Source organism: Poromitra crassiceps (assembly GCF_964638095.1).
Source record: "Poromitra crassiceps genome assembly, chromosome: 6".
In the NCBI taxonomy this organism is placed as follows: domain Eukaryota; kingdom Metazoa; phylum Chordata; class Actinopteri; order Beryciformes; family Melamphaidae; genus Poromitra; species Poromitra crassiceps.
In genome coordinates, this window is record NC_139627.1 from 46776967 (window position 1) to 46794662 (window position 17696).

At 43.6% G+C, this 17696-nt stretch overlaps 1 protein-coding gene across 2 annotated transcripts in view; it reads right to left on the reverse strand.

Moving 5' to 3' along the window:
• slc37a1 (solute carrier family 37 member 1) overlaps nucleotides 1-17696 on the reverse strand; it is a 52608-nt gene that overhangs the window by 7892 nt on the left and 27020 nt on the right. The window contains exons 7-16 of one of the 2 annotated variants that reach the window (XM_083639308.1): nucleotides 14203-14279; nucleotides 12883-13049; nucleotides 12355-12407; nucleotides 9232-9306; nucleotides 6998-7036; nucleotides 5916-6044; nucleotides 5025-5115; nucleotides 4123-4185; nucleotides 3651-3736; nucleotides 2929-2977 (exon numbers count right to left, since the gene is read on the reverse strand). In XM_083639308.1, the coding sequence (XP_083495434.1) occupies nucleotides 2929-2977; nucleotides 3651-3736; nucleotides 4123-4185; nucleotides 5025-5115; nucleotides 5916-6044; nucleotides 6998-7036; nucleotides 9232-9306; nucleotides 12355-12407; nucleotides 12883-13049; nucleotides 14203-14279 (829 nt within the window). The remainder of the gene's footprint in view (nucleotides 1-2928; nucleotides 2978-3650; nucleotides 3737-4122; nucleotides 4186-5024; nucleotides 5116-5915; nucleotides 6045-6997; nucleotides 7037-9231; nucleotides 9307-12354; nucleotides 12408-12882; nucleotides 13050-14202; nucleotides 14280-17696) is intronic. The other variant, XM_083639309.1, reaches the window with a different exon arrangement.

The window sequence follows — 17696 nt, forward strand, 5'->3', positions numbered from 1 at the left end:
GCGGTTATGTCGTCAGGTCAAGAAATCCTGCTGAAATCGTTTTAATATTACATATTTTAATATCCATCACACTGTCAGGAAAAAGGTTAAACTGTACCTACCAAAATATACGACTCTGTACCTTTTTTTCTGAGAGTGTAGGGTTTTTCTCTGAACTGTTGATCGTGAGACAGAGAGATCCAGAGAGCTGAGGCTTATTGTTTGGTTGGTATATTAAAAAAAAAAAATCCAATGCCTTATTTGACTGTTTTTCCCATCCACAAGCTTTCAGGGGTTCCTGTGGGAACCCCGATACGGCGTCACGGACTACTGCTGACGTTACTCGGCTGCAGCTCGCGCCTAGCGCCATCACAGTTACACTCATAATCACATTAAGGAATGCCCTCTGGGGTCTCGTTAGGGTAATAAGCCGAACCATGTGGGGGTGATTATCTGGATATGAAAGAATAAGCAGCAGAGAATTAGAGCCATCAGTCAAGCCACACTGTCTGCAGGGAATGAGTCAGCCAGGATCATTACCGCTCCACTGATTAGGCTTGGATGGGCGCTATCAATTTCTTTCATCCCACCAGTAACCAGCCAACTCAAAAATCCAAAATAAATCTTCTGATGGCTAAGTTCCTGATGTATAGATTCATGTCCAGCAATAAAATAAAATAAAAAGCCGCAACTTCCATTTCAGAAAGCTATTTAGATGCACAATGTTGTTAACAAATGTCCTCAATGGAGAATGACAATTAAACGAATGGAACGGACACCGTTGTGGGCAAGCCTGTAATAACATGTTCAGTTTAAAGTGGTTTAAAGTGCTTGTGTAACATGTCTATGTTTGCCTATTAATAAGGTTAAAAAAAGCGGCCTACAAATGGCGAATCAAAATTAATTAATTACGGTAATACAAATAATTTAGGCTAAGCCCAGCACAGGCAAGGATGCTTGCGACTATTTCGGCTGAACAAAAAAGATAGAAAACAGTTTTGACGGTATTGAAAACCATACCTTCGGTTTTTCGAAATACATTAATACCTTAATACCGCCCAAACCTACCACTGATGAACGCGTCTGTGTTAAAGGGATCCTGTGACGCATTTGGTTCTGCTGTTATTGCACCATGTCATCTAAGCTCCTTTAGAGTAAAACCTCATTCATCTGGGCCTCATAAATGATTGAATATACCATGATGTGGGTGAATACTCTTTTCTGATTGGCCGGCAGATGTGCGCTAAAACCGCGTGCGTAGTTCGGCCCAAGTTTAATCACATGTTCTAAATTCATCCGCTACCCAACCTGTAACCATAGCAACATTAAAGAGCACAGATGTCAATCAAAGCCTGACGATTTCTAGCCCGTGTTGAGTCTGCCAGCCAACTGCTTTCTAGAGATTGTGATTTCCCAAACTGAATTAATACCACACATAATTACAAGACTCTCTTGCTAACGAAAATCTTGTTGTAACTAAGATATCTGCTGGAACTAGGGGCGGCTGTAGCTCAGGAGGTAGAGCGGGTCATCCACTAATCGCTTTGAATAAAAGAGGTCGGTGGTTCGATTCCCGGCTCCTCCAGTCTGCATGTCGAAGTGTCCTTGGGCAAGACAGTGGAACCCCAAATTGCTCCCGTTGGTGTGCCAGCACCCTGCGTGGTAACCTGCCGCCATCGGTGTGTGAATGGGTGAATGTACCTACTGACTGTAAAGCGCTTTGGATAAAAGCGCTATATAAATGCAGGCCATTTACATGCATTATTAAGCTAGTAATATCGTGTCACTCAACCGGCTTGGTTGTAAAACGACTAGAATTATTCCTTGTCATGACAACGGTAAGCTCTCGCTTCATAACCTTTTTGATTTTGAGTGCAAAATATGAATGCACAATTACACACTCACATAACATCTAACAGACAGAGACTCCCTCTGACACACACAGCTGTGGCCTTGGCTGCAGCTCTGCCTCTCTCTCTGCTTTCTGCCCCTGAACTTGTTTTCTCTATGATAGTCAAAACATGATGTGTGCTCTCTTCTCACTATAAGATCTTTGACTGTCTGTTGTTCCGACACTGTCCTCACGAACCCTGCATCTAGGAATTCCTATTTTTCTGTATTCCTATCAAATTATCATGAGGCAGGCTCTCTGCAAATGGCTTTTTGCAAAGATATGTATGGCTAAATACATGTTTGTAAGACAACTTCTCTTGACTCAAATGGGTTTTTCGTCAAAGTTGCCACCGTCTCACTTTGGCTCCGTAGAGATGCGTGAGAAGAATGTATTGTTCAATTCCATTCTACAACAACCATGGAATAAAAGCAGGATCATCAACGAGTAGGTGTGCGTTAAACGCTTTGACAGCACTTCGCAGAAGCCATCCAGCTTCTTCGTCTCCACATCGTGCCTTAACGCACACATACTCGCCGATGATCCCGTACTTATATCGACTGATAGATAGGCAGACAAACAAACAAACAGAAAGACATTTTACTCAAAGGTTAGTCAATTTTCCTGGCCGATTTATGCTTTTTGACTGCAAACCAAATGTTGTGGAATATTAAAGAAAACAAAGTTGGATTCGCTTCAGACCACAGACCCATATCTGATCCGAGTTTTTTTTGCCATAGAAAACCCCCATAAGATAAGATGCTGTTGTGAAGCGGGTGAGACTACTCCCATTTTACACATTCCGTCACTGTGCTAAATTTGAGGAATTTAAGGAGGAATGAAATTGAACTATGCAATATTTTTGCCCTCTCAAGGAGCCCTCAGTGTCTGGAAACCACTGACCAAGAGACTGTTGTTGACCATAGATATTCAGCAAACTGTCAGCGAAATCTGGCACAAAAACACAGATCATTTCAGACCAGGCGCCGCTTAGTGAAGTGAACCCAGTTTTGCAGAACGGCCAGACCAGGCTGAGGAGTATGAATGCTGGCTCTTACCGATGGTGGGCCCCAGGCCAAACTCACTGATCATGGAGAAACCGTACAGCTGCAGGAGAAACAAAAACACATCAGTCCAAACAGTCGCATCTTCAGTTTCATCACAACATTCATGAAAAACGGGCAAATTAACGTGACATGCAGTGTAAGTTACAGGAGGATTTCAGGACCTCATTTATCGACACCACAGCATGAAAACTTTGACGAATGATGAACATTTATGGGATTGACATTTATACAATTATAAAATTCATGCAGCAGCAAGGTGCTCAGAAATCCAATCAGATCATCGACTGCATAGGGGGAACCTGTGGTGTAAGAATGTATCTACACTAAGACAAGACACAGAGTACTACTGACAAAAAAGTTTGCTCTAGGACCTGAACAACAGGGGGAGCCAGAGAGAGAGAGAAAGAGTGTGAGAATAGATTCACCTTTAGGTGATACTTAGGCCACCAGCCATGCAGAAAACTACTAGTAGCCACAGACTACCTGCGTAGATTTCCTTCCAGAAGGTAAGACTAAGGCCAACACTGCCTCATGTAACCGTGGACGTCTTAGGGCTTTGATACTTGTGTTTTGACACTAAGCACTCAGCCAGGAATGCTGTGATTGTGCCAGTACATTGAAACACATTCCAAATGTATTTGGCTAACCCACACGCAGACAGAGACATTTTCAGCTGAGTTTAAGCAGCGACTTAGTGAAGTGTAGAGACTCACTGTTGGAGCAGCCAGCAGCAACATGACTGCACAGGTGGTGGCTCTCTTCCCCAGCTTATCAGAGATGACTCCAGCCAAGATCCCCCCTACACACACACACATGCGCACACACACACACACACACACACGCACGCACGCAGGCACGCACGCGCGCACGCACACACACACACACACACACACACACACACACACACACGGTAAACATGTGGTGGGCGAGGAAGTACCATAATCTTTTCATACTAGCCACATTTCTTCAAGTAAAAGATTAACATTTAGTGAATGGAGGGCGTGACTTCCATTCATGCATACACTAAACACACACGCGCACGCGCACGCGCACACGCACGCACACACACACACACACACACACACACACACACACACACGCACACACACACGTGTGACATCATGGAATATAAAAGGCTGGTATCAAAGTAAAAGATAAGAAAGAAAACAGGAAAAAAGGACCCACCTACTATTCCTCCCACGTCAAAAAGGGTGGAGAGATCCCCAGCTTTCTTGGCATCTAGGTGAGCTGGACACACACACACGCACACGCACACACACACACACACACACACACACACACAGTGTTATCTCTCTCCTCCCTCAGGCATTAGCTCTACGCATGATGGAGCAGTTGTGGTCGTAGCTGAATGGGTTGGTCTGCTGGCACAATAAACATGTGAATGGTGAATGGTACTGTACTCGTCTGACACAAACAGCCAGCAGGTCGACTGACCGGATAATAGTCTGTCTGTCTGTCTGTCTGTCTCTCTCTCTCTCTCTCTCTCTCTCTCTCTCTCTCTCTCTCTCTCTCTCTCTCTCTCTCTCTCTCTCTCTCTCTCTCTCTCTCTCTCTCTCTCTCTCTCTCTCTCTCTCTCTCTCTCTCTCTCTCTCTCTCTCTCTCTCTCTCTCTCTCTCTCTCTCTCTCTCTCATGCTGCTTCAAGCCTTAGAAGTCACAATGAAAAGGGGGGGAAATGAATGGTTCACTTGAGCTTATTTTCCATTTTGAACTACTGGCTACCTTCACTGCTAATACTCATCTATTAGGTGTAGTATATAGATGAGCCCAGTTTGATTTCAGCTTCTTGGATTTTAAATCAATACATCTAGTTTTCAAGAAGAAAACACGTACCGCCCAAGATATATTCACTGTTCCGTCAAAGAGTAGCTTTTTTTTATTTTTTAGATTATTTTGACAAATTGGACAAAATCCAATGGAGAGACTGAAGAAAAATGGGAGAGGATGATGATGACGATGATGATGACATGCACAGAAGTCAAGAAGTGGCTGGAATGGAACCCACAACCTCAGCAGAACAAGGCGATGTAGCTGATGCCACTGGGCCAAACGTTTGTTGGGTCTGTACCTGCTTTAGTGATGTAGAGCGGCAGCCAGAAGAGGAAGGTGTAGCTGACCAGCTTGGCAAACAGCAGACACAGAGAAAACTCTATCACTCCCTATGAAGACAAACACACATAAGACGAATACACACTCAGACTTGGTGCCAGAAAGCTCTGATGATCAGAGGAAGCCATCTAAAAGACAGTCATATTTTCTGTGACTGACAGCTTCCCTGACTTGTTGTGACTCAGTAAAGACTTCCTGTCTGACACAACAATTACTTCCATTTGCAAAGTAAGCACTGAAATGTTGTCTCGCTACTAGTAGAAGTGGAAAACGATGTGTTCAGTGTGTGTGTGTGCGTGCGTGATCTAGGGATCACAATGTTTAATCGACAATCGATTAATCACCATTAAGAATTTGATCGATCAAACTATATGTTAACTGATTAATCGACAATGTAGGCTACGTGCTATTTTCTCATTTTTATTTTCTTTGCTGAAATGATTTAACACCACAAGGGCAAAATGTAACTTTCACTGCTCATACAGAGGAAGAAGAAAGCCATGCTAGCAGGCAGAAAGTCCAGTGTGGGAGAATTACAGCCAAAAAGACAACATTATTCATTGTAAACATCGTAATAATACAATGTTGAAATACAGAACGTCTACAAGCACAATGCCAGCTAACGCAGGTTTAGTTGGGTAGGCCTAAAGACAGGTGTAAACCCTGCATTTTGTATTTTCTATTTTGTATGTCAAAAGCAGTTTCTTTTATATAATGATTAATCGATTAATTGATCGTTAACATGACCAATTCATCGATGAAGGAAATTGATAAACATGTGCATCCCGCGTGTGCGTGTGCGTGTGTGTGTGTGTGTGCATATGTGCGTGTGTGCGTATGTGTGTCTGACCGGGATGTTCAGGGCTCCCATGAAGCTGATGGGTGACGGCTCTGACTCGCTCTTCACCACCACAACCTGGTGCACAGGAACACGCACACTGCCATCGTCCCGGGGCAGCAACAGCTCTGTGTCATAACTCTGAGAGAGAGACAGAGACAGACAGACAGAGAGAGACAGAGACAGAGACAGAGAGAGAATTCATACCCAGCTGTTTCAGCACAAACCCCAGGGGTCCCAACAACACCACTGAAAGAAAAGGGCTCAAGCAGGGACTGGATGTGTAAGAAAGTCAGCTGACTCAGCTCCACTACAGATTCCAGTTCTTTTTTCTGTCACATCCACCCACTCCACTTGGTGAAACACTGTAAGCAAAGACCCCATGACCCAATAGCCTGGGTAAACCCAGCCTCCACGTGACCTCTGTGTGAAACTTACGCCACAGGCCCATAGCCTGTGACGTCACGTTGAAGACTGGGTTTACCCAGGCTAATGACCCAATACCTAGAAGTGTTTTTAAGTGATTTAGTTGTCATGATTAGTAACAGTTTTTGAACCCAGAAATTGTTTTTTTTTAAAGAAAATGCTCCAATTAAGAACATCAAAAAGCCGAGATGATTTGAAAATCACAAAACAATGTTACCAAAGAGAGCAGTGGCACAATAAAAAAGGACCAGAGGAACCATTATGGCCAGACGGCGGTTTGAGGGGGAATGAAATGTGATTGCACCCCACAGCCACTGGGAAAACAATTACAACATCCCTCCTCCTCCTTATACTGGAGTATAAACTGAGAGAAGAAGAATACGACAATTTCAACAACACACACTTCTTATTTGAATCAAATAAGATTGATTCAAATATTTGTGTCAAATATCACCATTTGTCGTGACCTGCTTGGCGCGGCAAATGGGCACGGTTTGCCATACAGGCCAATACAATAAGCGATGGAAAGCTAGGAAAATCACAGTAGAGTATTTGAAAAGCCATTCTGTGGTCAACTCCTCCCAGCTGGCACTCCAAGAAGGTTAAAAGAAGCAGGATTGTTTAAGCCAAGCCCACACAACAAAGCTGGAAGCATTGAAGAAACTGACCTTCCTGTTAGGAACACTATCCTCGTAATAGTAGTATGCCTGAATGAATTATAATGACATGTTAAAGTGACAACAGTGCCCAACACTTTACGGGGAAAATACACTTTTAGATATCGTCGTCAATCTGTGATGTTATGTTAACGCGTGATCATTAACATTTTTGGTGAACCCACTTTCCCTCCACCTGCCTCATCTACTGTAGCTCTACTTCACTTAGTAGTGATTTCCTACATTTCCCAGAATGCCTTTCAACAACCCAGAGAAGAGGTAGGAACGTGTCGCTTTCAATCAAAGGAGGGAGAATGGCTGTATAAATAGCTTGGCAGTGTGATCATTCAGCTGTGCGGCGCATGTGTAGGTGGAGAGAGCATGCTATCAAAGGCTGCTCTGGTCTCTCTGCTGCAGTGCGTTCTGGTCTCTCTGCTGCAGTGCGTTCTGGTCTCTCTGCTGCAGTGCGTTCTGGTCTCTCTGCTGCAGTGCATTCTGGTCTCTCTGCTGCAGTGCGTTCTGGTCTCTCTGCTGCAGTGCGTTCTGGTCTCTCTGCTGCAGTGCGTTCTGGTCTCTCTGCTGCAGTGCATTCTGGTCTCTCTGCTGCTCCTGTGGTGTAGAAACTGGTCTGTCTCCTCTTCTATGACGGACTTCTCCCTGCATGATTGTTGAACGTCTCTTGGTGCAAAATGGCGGCTCTAGAGAGGAGGCGCTGTGGAGATGGTCGGAGCGAAGTACCTCCCTAAATTCTACTACCTAATTCTACACAATTCCCCAGAAGTTGCCACAAGTCATCGGAAGCTGTTTACATGGCGCTATGTGCTTGGGTTAATAGTTATTTTTGCTTCATTAAGTTTGGTTTGCTGTGGCCTCGTGTTTGATTTGCTTTTGAGTTTGGAGTGTCACTGGCCTCATAATTCATTAATGTCGGAGTTGGAGTGTTTGTCACGTATTTAATTTATAACTAATTGAGCCATTGGCGGTGGCAGAGTGCTACAAGAGAGACCAGCGTGACGGAGCTGGGCGCAACTGACGAGAGAGGAGGCGCTGTGGAGATGGAGTGAAAATACGCTTCACTCCTCTCTGAGCTAAGTACCTCTCTAAATTCGACTACAAAATTCTACAAAAACCCAGAAGTTGTCACAAGTCATCGGAGGCTGTTCACATGTCGCTATGTGTTTGGGTCTATTATACTTTTTTTTTTATATATATATATATATACATCAAAAGTACCACTTATTTAAAAAAAAAAAGTTACCCAGGAAAGCAGCATGGGGTAATCAGCTTTTAAAGTTTTAGGCCATGTTTAGACGACAACGGTCTCTGCATAAAACGGCAAACTGTCGTTGCGTTCTGGCCTTTGACTCCGCGTTTGTATACACAGCGTTTGTGATAAGATTCACGTGCAGATAGAACCTGATGGAACCGCAAAAAACTCTGAGGGAAGCACTGACGACATTATCAAGGTGCAAAATATACCGTTTCCAGCGGGTGTGCTCTTTAGCCGTTCAGAGCCGTCGCGTTAATCAGCTGCAGTTTGCAGGGTCGCTCTATCGCCTAAACGTAACAGCTTGGTAACTTTTAGACTGAAGACAAAGCCAGTAGTTTGTAGATATTAGTGGCCTTTTGGGCCAATCTAAAAGGGGCTTTGGTTATTTTTGCTTAATTAGGTTTAGTTTGCTGTGGCCTCGTATTTGATTTGCTTTTGAGTTTGGAGTGTCACTGGCCTCATAATTCATTAATTTAGGAGTTGGAGTGTTTGTCACGTATTTAATTTATAACTAATTGATCCACTGCACTGCGAGTGTGCGGACTGTACCTTCCCCACGGAGACTGAAGACTCGTCTCTAATTGATATTTTTGCACATAGGCTCTCCACCATGCTGAACGCCCCAAGACCTGGATTCTTAACCCCTGCTGTTGAGGCTGCTTTTAAGGACTTTTAGACTTGGACTCTTTATCTTTTTATTCATCATTGTTTTAATAAATTATCCTTTTTTAAAGACTCAACCCTGTGTGCCTGTGTGTGAGTGCTCCCCAGTAAATCTGAGTGTAGAACAACATAGGGGCCTCACCCCTGTTACAGCATCACCAACAGCTGTTTTTAAATGTTGAAGTGTTTTGGGGTGGATTTTTTCTAAAATAGCATATACCTTGAGACACATAAACAGACCCAGGATTACATGTTGCATTGGCACGCACACGCACACACACACACACACACACACACACAGTCAAACACACACCTGAGTTTTGCCCTCTTTGTATTGAAGGTACACCTCAGTGTGTCCATTTACTCCGTTGCGATTCTTGACTGGCACCTGTTGAAAGAGACATTGCCGAGTTACAAGTCACATCAAGTCCACTCAGTCCAGTCTTATTTCAGGCATTTAGGCAACTGTCTCATCCAGAGAGACCTGCAGTGAGTGAGCAGGCAGCGGGCGGGTGACGGACACATGGGCTGGCGTGGGAATCAAACCTCCGGCCTTCAGCAGGACAGGCTCTGCTGTCCACATTTTAATCGTAACGTCACAAAGCCCTAGCCACACTTCTATTCTCTCCGTTTTCTTTCCTTACCTAGGATTTCTCTATCACACACTATCATTTTCATCGTGGCAGAGGATAACGACACTCAAACTTAAGAGCAAACACAAGGTGCTAACTAGCTTTTATTTTTTATTCGAAATGTTTAGGTGCTAACTAGCTAGTTCTTCTTCTGTTTATTAAAACGCATCACTTGCTGTGAGGCAGATAGACTTTTCTCAGTAAAGCGCTACCAGCTGTTTAAGGTAGAACAGACAATGGAAACACTTTCAGGATTTGGATATTCGCTAAATCGCTTTTGTGTCTTATCAATTGGTGATAGACCGGTGCAAAATGGACATTTAGTTATATGAAAATGTCTCCGATAATTACTGGAACATTTTTAAGGAGAGTGGACAGTCAATGTATCTTTAGTAGTCTTATTCTTTTTTTTACTCTCTGTCAGCGCTCCTCTCATCTACATCTGTGATCCACTCTTCAAGCAGCTGCTGCCTGAGACAGACGGTGGCCATGGCGATGGTCGCCATGGCGACGGTGGCCATGGCGACGGTGGCCATGGCGACCGTTGCCACGCGGCACGCTGGGCGCTCTCCTCACATGACCAATGTGCTGTGTTCACACGGCAGTCTAAAGCCCAATTTATGCTTTGTCTGCCGACACTTTTGAAACGGTCGCCGACAGAAATGAGGACTTGAGTCGACACTTTCAAGTGTCTGCTACCTAGTGAAATGTCTAGTGTCGCTGACTACGTCATAGTATCGCGCAAGTCTGATTGGCTATATAGACGGCCCGCGCTTGATTTCCTTGTTTTAATTTTCGCTTGATTGAAATGAATGAACGTGTCCCCGCTATTTTTATCAGCCTGTCCTTGATGTAGGCTATGACTGGCTATGAAAATCACAAAGAACACCGTGACCAATTTCCCAGAGAGAGAGGAGGTGAGTTGTGTGGTTGTGTCGTTTATATGCGGCTGCAGCCAACTATGTTACATCTTGGCTCCGAGGTGGTTTCACTGTGCGCTCCCTCTCTTGCCTTGGCTGTCTAGCGTTCGAGTGTCACGTGACCATTGAACTGAGGCGAACATTCACTGAACATTCTCCCTCCAACATTCTCCCTCCTCCACTCTCCTGCTTTCTCCTCTTCCCGGTGTTCTTCCTCTTCCCCCCTTCCCCCACTACTCTAAAGCATAGTACACATTTTACTCCAAAGCATGGCACCCACTCTATCCCCTCCAATATTCCGCCACTATTTAAAGCATGGCATAGCATGGCAATATTCCGCCACTATTTAAAGCATGGCACCCATGCTCTTAGTATTTCGCCACTATTCAAAGCATGGCACCCACTCTTCCCTAAAGCAAGGCACCCATAAGCTATATATGTGAACATGTGCTTATTTGGCAAAAGGACTCACTACTAAAGGCTTGCAGCCAATTAAATTAGGCATAGTTTGGTTGCTTAGAAATTGACATATGTCCGTTTGCAAGATGTGCGTCTACATTTCTCATTCTCTCCCCACCTCCTCCCTCCCCCTGCTCTCTTCTCCCCCACACCCTCCCCCCTTCCCCTCTCCTGCTCTCTCCTCTTGCTCCTTCCCCACCTCCTATACCCTCCAACATCTCCCATTCCCTCCCCACCCCATCACTCTCTCACATTCCCCCTGCTCTTCCCCCTTCTCCTGCTCTCTCCTCTGCTCTCTCTTCATTTCTATATTTTCTATATTATCAATTGTTCAAATGTTATCTTTATTCTGTATATTCTTGTTACTGTGTGTTAGCTAGAATCAGCTAGACATACTTTCTGTGAAGCCCTCTGAGACATGCTTGTGAATTAGGGCTATATAAATAAACTTGACTTGACTTGACTGAAGTATAAATACAACACCATGAGCGACACTTTATTTTTTGTCTGCGACCATGTGCTGAGCGACACTTTATAATAAGTACCGGTATAAATTAAGCTTAAGAAAGGAATTTCCGGCCGCAGGACGTCCCTCAACCACAACGGCAAACTGCCTTGCTGCTGCCATGGTGATGTCAATAAACAGCTTTGACCAGCCCATGTGCATTTATATATATAATACAATCGCTCCATAAAATAGCATTGTGTGACTGTTCATTTCATATTCAATATTTCAAAATGTCTAATAGGTTAGAGTTTGCATAAAGTATTACATAGGAATTGAAATAACTCAGCCAAACCAAAATCCGGCAATACCATCTTTTGGAATGGACACTGAAGAGCGAGAAAGCGCTTGCTTATAAAGTGGTTATTTATCTTGATTGGAAGAAGAGCAGGTGGACAGACGTATGGTCTCTCTTCCCCGCCACAGCAGAAGGCAAAAGTTGGGAACGTTTTATTTGTTCCTCTGTAGGCGAAAGTAGAAGCGGTTTCATGCCAACGCTAGGGGAGTTCACCATTGTTCTGCTTTTGCAAACAGTGAATATCTGGTCTGAGGAGCAGCTAAATAAACAATAAAGCATTTAACATCTAATGCAATACTATTCTAAACATGTGACTTTGCCTATCTGGAATATGCCTCTCAAAGTCCCATGATATTGAGGAAAAGTCAGGACTGCGGTGGGAACCTTGAAGTGAGCTGAAACACACGCTGAGGCACAAATGGATGCAGAGAGAGAGTGAAACATTGACACACACAGAAAAGACAAACACACAAGCGTGAATTATCGAACTACTACTACTATGTAACAGTTAATATCATGCACACGCACACAAACAGCATAAAAGACACAGAGCATCAAGGAAATTTAAGAGTTTTAGCTCCCTGGAAGATAAGAACAAAGAAGAAACAGACTCTGTACTCACATTGTTGCCGGGGGAAGAGTTCTGAGCATATATGCTTTTCAGGTCATTTGGATCTAGAAGGGAACACAAGAAGCCACAAGGTACACAAGTCATCCTTCCTCCCATTCAAACTGTGAGGTCTCAGATTCAATTGCATTCCTTTTTTATTGTCATGAACTATGCTTATTTTACCTAAAAAAAATGTTGCCGCAAACCACAAAGACTTGGACTTGAAACAAACGCTCCCTCTTCTAGAGGCCATCGATGTGTAGAATTTCAGAGATAAATACTACACAACTACACAACAGATGTTTTTCATTCACACACAAAGAGACAAATCAATCTCAAACGCCTGCTTTACTTTCCTTTTGATTCCAAACAATTCAAGTCTAGATGCTTTTTTCTATTTCATACAATGGAAAAGCAATTCCAGGATGGAAGAAATGTTCCTGCTTCTTTGCCAGAACCCAGTAAAATATACAGCTCTGCGTCTTTATCCACTCTCATACCCTCCCCCCCTCCCCATCCGACCAATGAGGCAGTACTCACGCTCAATGAGGAAGAGGAAGCAGACCACGCCCATGGCCATGATGATGAGCCCCGGGACGATGAAGGACAGGCCCCAGTTGGAGGAGACCCAGTACCCAGCGATCAGAGAGCCCAGGATGTTTCCCACCGAGGTGTGAGAGTTCCACAGGCCCATGATGAGACCGCGCCTGGCAGACAGGGAGAGAGAGAAAGAGAGAGAGAGAGAGAGAGAGAGAGAGGGGGAGAATAGAACAGAAACAGTAGTTGGGTTTCCATCCAAATCTATCTCAAAATTTTAACAGTTTTCGGAAAATCGACAAAAGAAAACACGAAATGATGCGCGTTTCCATCCAGTACTGTTATGTGAATATTAGGAGTTGCTAGATGCCGTTGTCTTGCAGGCAGATAAGTGCATTTGTCGAGCTCTATGAAAAACATCTATTCATTTGAAGTTTCTTGATTATCCACAAAGCTACACCATAAAATGGATTACCAGGTGCCACTGTTCAATTCAGCATAGAATTCACAGAGCAGTTACTGCAAGTGAATAACATGTCAGTTCTAGTAGCGAGTCGCCTGTTAATCTTCTTCCGTTAAAACACGACTTAAACCTTCAAATGATGCCTAAATATGTGCATGTAGAGTGCATCCTACTGATTCGTAACAAGCTTTTGCCATGTTTTACGGCCGGCGTGTTAACTTTTGCCAGTAAGCAAAGGCAACATGAAACTGGGTGGTTTTCGAATGGAGTTTGGTTCAACGAGAGGTTTGGTTAACCGGAAGATTCGCTGAAGCTGTTTCCACTGCACCTCATCACATTTACATTTGACCAATACACCAACTTTTCCACCTCCCCCCAAGCGTAAAAACGTTGAGATATTTCAAAGTTTTTTAATGTGCAAATTGAAAATGCGCATAAGAACAGGTGGATTGATGGAAACCCACCTTGTGAGGGAAATCCAATTCTGCTTCATGGAAATGCATCTTCCTTGACTGAGGGGAGCATCTTTTCCCTGTGCCACTCTACCTGCCTTGTTAACTGTTAACAAAATGCTCTTGTAATTTCAAGTTATATTACATTAGATATTACTCTCCAACAGCTCCTTATCACGCGGTCATATCGTCTTGTCACATCGAGTTAGAATGTGTTAAGCCCTAGATCAGCTTACAAAGATAAAGATACAGATAAAAACCGGACACTTAATGCCAACAAAATGTCTAACAAAAACTACTTATTCTAACATTTTAAAGAGGATCAAACCAAATCTGTTGACAGGTTTCTGTAAATGACAGTACAGTATTGTATTGTGTTTAGATTCAGTCTGAGTCTGACTCTCTCACCTTCCCTTGCCGAACCAGTTGCCGATGCAGGTGACCACACTGGGCCAGCCGGTGGTTTGGACCAAGCCGTTGGCCACCTGAAACATTGGGAAAGGATAAACGAGGGGAAAATACATCCCACAGTGAGGCAAGATGTTTATTAGACCATGTTACCTCCAGTGTGTTTATTAGGCCATGTAACCTCCAGTGTGTTTATTAGACCATGTAACCTCCAGTGTGTTTATTAGGCCATGTAACCTCCAGTGTGTTTATTAGGCCATGGAACCTCCAGTGTGTTTATTAGACCATGTAACCTCCAGTGTGTTTATTAGGCCATGTAACCTCCAGTGTGTTTATTAGGCCATGTAACCTCCAGTGTGTTTATTAGGCCATGTAACCTCCAGTGTGTTTATTAGGCCATGGAACCTCCAGTGTGTTTATTAGACCATGTAACCTCCAGTGTGTTTATTAGGCCATGGAACCTCCAGTGTGTTTATTAGGCCATGTTACCTCCAGTGTGTTTATTAGGCCATGTAACCTCCAGTGTGTTTATTAGGCCATGTAACCTCCAGTGTGTTTATTAGGCCATGTAACCTCCAGTGTGTTTATTAGGCCATGTAACCTCCAGTGTGTTTATTAGACCATGTAACCTCCAGTGTGTTTATTAGGCCATGGAACCTCCAGTGTGTTTATTAGACCATGTAACCTCCAGTGTGTTTATTAGGCCATGTAACCTCCAGTGTGTTTATTAGGACATGTAACCTCCAGTGTGTTTATTAGACCATGTAACCTCCAGTGTGTTTATTAGGCCATGTAACCTCCAGTGTGTTTATTAGGCCATGTAACCTCCAGTGTGTTTATTAGGCCATGGAACCTCCAGTGTGTTTATTAGGCCATGGAACCTCCAGTGTGTTTATTAGGCCATGTAACCTCCAGTGTGTTTATTAGGCCATGTAACCTCCAGTGTGTTTATTAGGCCATGGAACCTCCAGTGTGTTTATTAGGCCATGGAACCTCCAGTGTGTTTATTAGGCCATGTAACCTCCAGTGTGTTTATTAGGCCATGGAACCTCCAGTGTGTTTATTAGGCCATGTAACCTCCAGTGTGTTTATTAGGCCATGTAACCTCCAGTGCGTTTATTAGGCCATGGAACCTCCAGTGTGTTTATTAGGCCATGGAACCTCCAGTGTGTTTATTAGGCCATGTTACCTCCAGTGTGTTTATTAGGCCATGTAACCTCCAGTGTGTTTATTAGGCCATGTAACCTCCAGTGTGTTTATTAGGCCATGGAACCTCCAGTGTGTTTATTAGGCCATGTAACCTCCAGTGTGTTTATTAGGCCATGTAAACTCCAGTGTGTTTATTAGGCCATGTTACCTCCAGTGTGTCTATTAGGCCATGTAACCTCCAGTGTGTTTATTAGGCCATGTTACCTCCAGTGTGTTTAATAGGCCATGTAACCTCCAGTGTGTTTATTAGGCCATGTAACCTCCAGTGTGTTTAATAGGCCATGTAACCTCCAGTGTGTTTATTAGGCCATGTAACCTCCAGTGTGTTTATTAGACCATGTAACCTCCAGTGTGTTTATTAGACCATGTAACCTCCAGTGTGTTTATTACTCCATGTAACCTCCAGTGTGTTTATTAGGCCATGTAACCTCCAGTGTGTTTATTAGACCATGTAACCTCCAGTGTGTTTATTACTCCATGTAACCTCCAGTGTGTTTATTAGACCATGTAACCTCCAGTGTGTTTATTAGGCCATGTTACCTCCAGTGTGTTTATTAGGCCATGTTACCTCCAGTGTGTTTATTAGGCCATGTAACCTCCAGTGTGTTTATTAGGCCATGTTACCTCCAGTGTGTTTATTAGGCCATGTAACCTCCAGTGTGTTTATTAGGCCATGTAACCTCCAGTGTGTTTATTAGGCCATGTTACCTCCAGTGTGTTTATTAGGCCATGTAACCTCCAGTGTGTTTATTAGGCCATGTAACCTCCAGTGTGTTTATTAGACCATGTAACCTCCAGTGTGTTTATTAGACCATGTAACCTCCAGTGTGTTTATTAGGCCATGTAACCTCCAGTGTGTTTATTAGGCCATGTAACCTCCAGTGTGTTTATTAGGCCATGTTACCTCCAGTGTGTTTATTAGGCCATGTAACCTCCAGTGTGTTTATTAGGCCATGGAACCTCCAGTGTGTTTATTAGGCCATGTAACCTCCAGTGTGTTTATTAGGCCATGTAAACTCCAGTGTGTTTATTAGGCCATGTTACCTCCAGTGTGTCTATTAGGCCATGTAACCTCCAGTGTGTTTATTAGGCCATGTTACCTCCAGTGTGTTTAATAGGCCATGTAACCTCCAGTGTGTTTATTAGGCCATGTAACCTCCAGTGTGTTTAATAGGCCATGTAACCTCCAGTGTGTTTATTAGGCCATGTAACCTCCAGTGTGTTTATTAGACCATGTAACCTCCAGTGTGTTTATTAGACCATGTAACCTCCAGTGTGTTTATTACTCCATGTAACCTCCAGTGTGTTTATTAGGCCATGTAACCTCCAGTGTGTTTATTAGACCATGTAACCTCCAGTGTGTTTATTACTCCATGTAACCTCCAGTGTGTTTATTAGACCATGTAACCTCCAGTGTGTTTATTAGGCCATGTTACCTCCAGTGTGTTTATTAGGCCATGTTACCTCCAGTGTGTTTATTAGGCCATGTAACCTCCAGTGTGTTTATTAGGCCATGTTACCTCCAGTGTGTTTATTAGGCCATGTAACCTCCAGTGTGTTTATTAGGCCATGTAACCTCCAGTGTGTTTATTAGGCCATGTTACCTCCAGTGTGTTTATTAGGCCATGTAACCTCCAGTGTGTTTATTAGGCCATGTAACCTCCAGTGTGTTTATTAGACCATGTAACCTCCAGTGTGTTTATTAGACCATGTAACCTCCAGTGTGTTTATTAGGCCATGTAACCTCCAGTGTGTTTATTAGGCCATGTAAACGCCAGTGTGTTTATTAGGCCATGTAACCTCCAGTGTGTTTATTAGGCCATGTAACCTCCAGTGTGTTTATTAGGCCATGTAACCTCCAGTGTGTTTATTAGGCCATGGAACCTCCAGTGTGTTTATTAGGCCATGTAACCTCCAGTGTGTTTATTAGGCCATGGAACCTCCAGTGTGTTTATTAGGCCATGGAACCTCCAGTGTGTTTATTAGGCCATGTTACCTCCAGTGTGTTTATTAGGCCATGTTACCTCCAGTGTGTTTATTAGGCCATGGAACCTCCAGTGTGTTTATTAGGCCATGTAACCTCCAGTGTATTTTGTAGAATAAATAGGCTAGCTGTTCCTGAAATGTGATCCGTAACTGAAAATTTCTCACAGATTTCAGGATATAAAATTGATTGAGGCAAATCTGAAGCTATGCCCGTTTCAAAAAGATGCCTGCTGCTACTAGAACTAAGAACTAATGCTCCAGGTATCAAATTAACACCAGGAGAAGATGATGCAGATTCA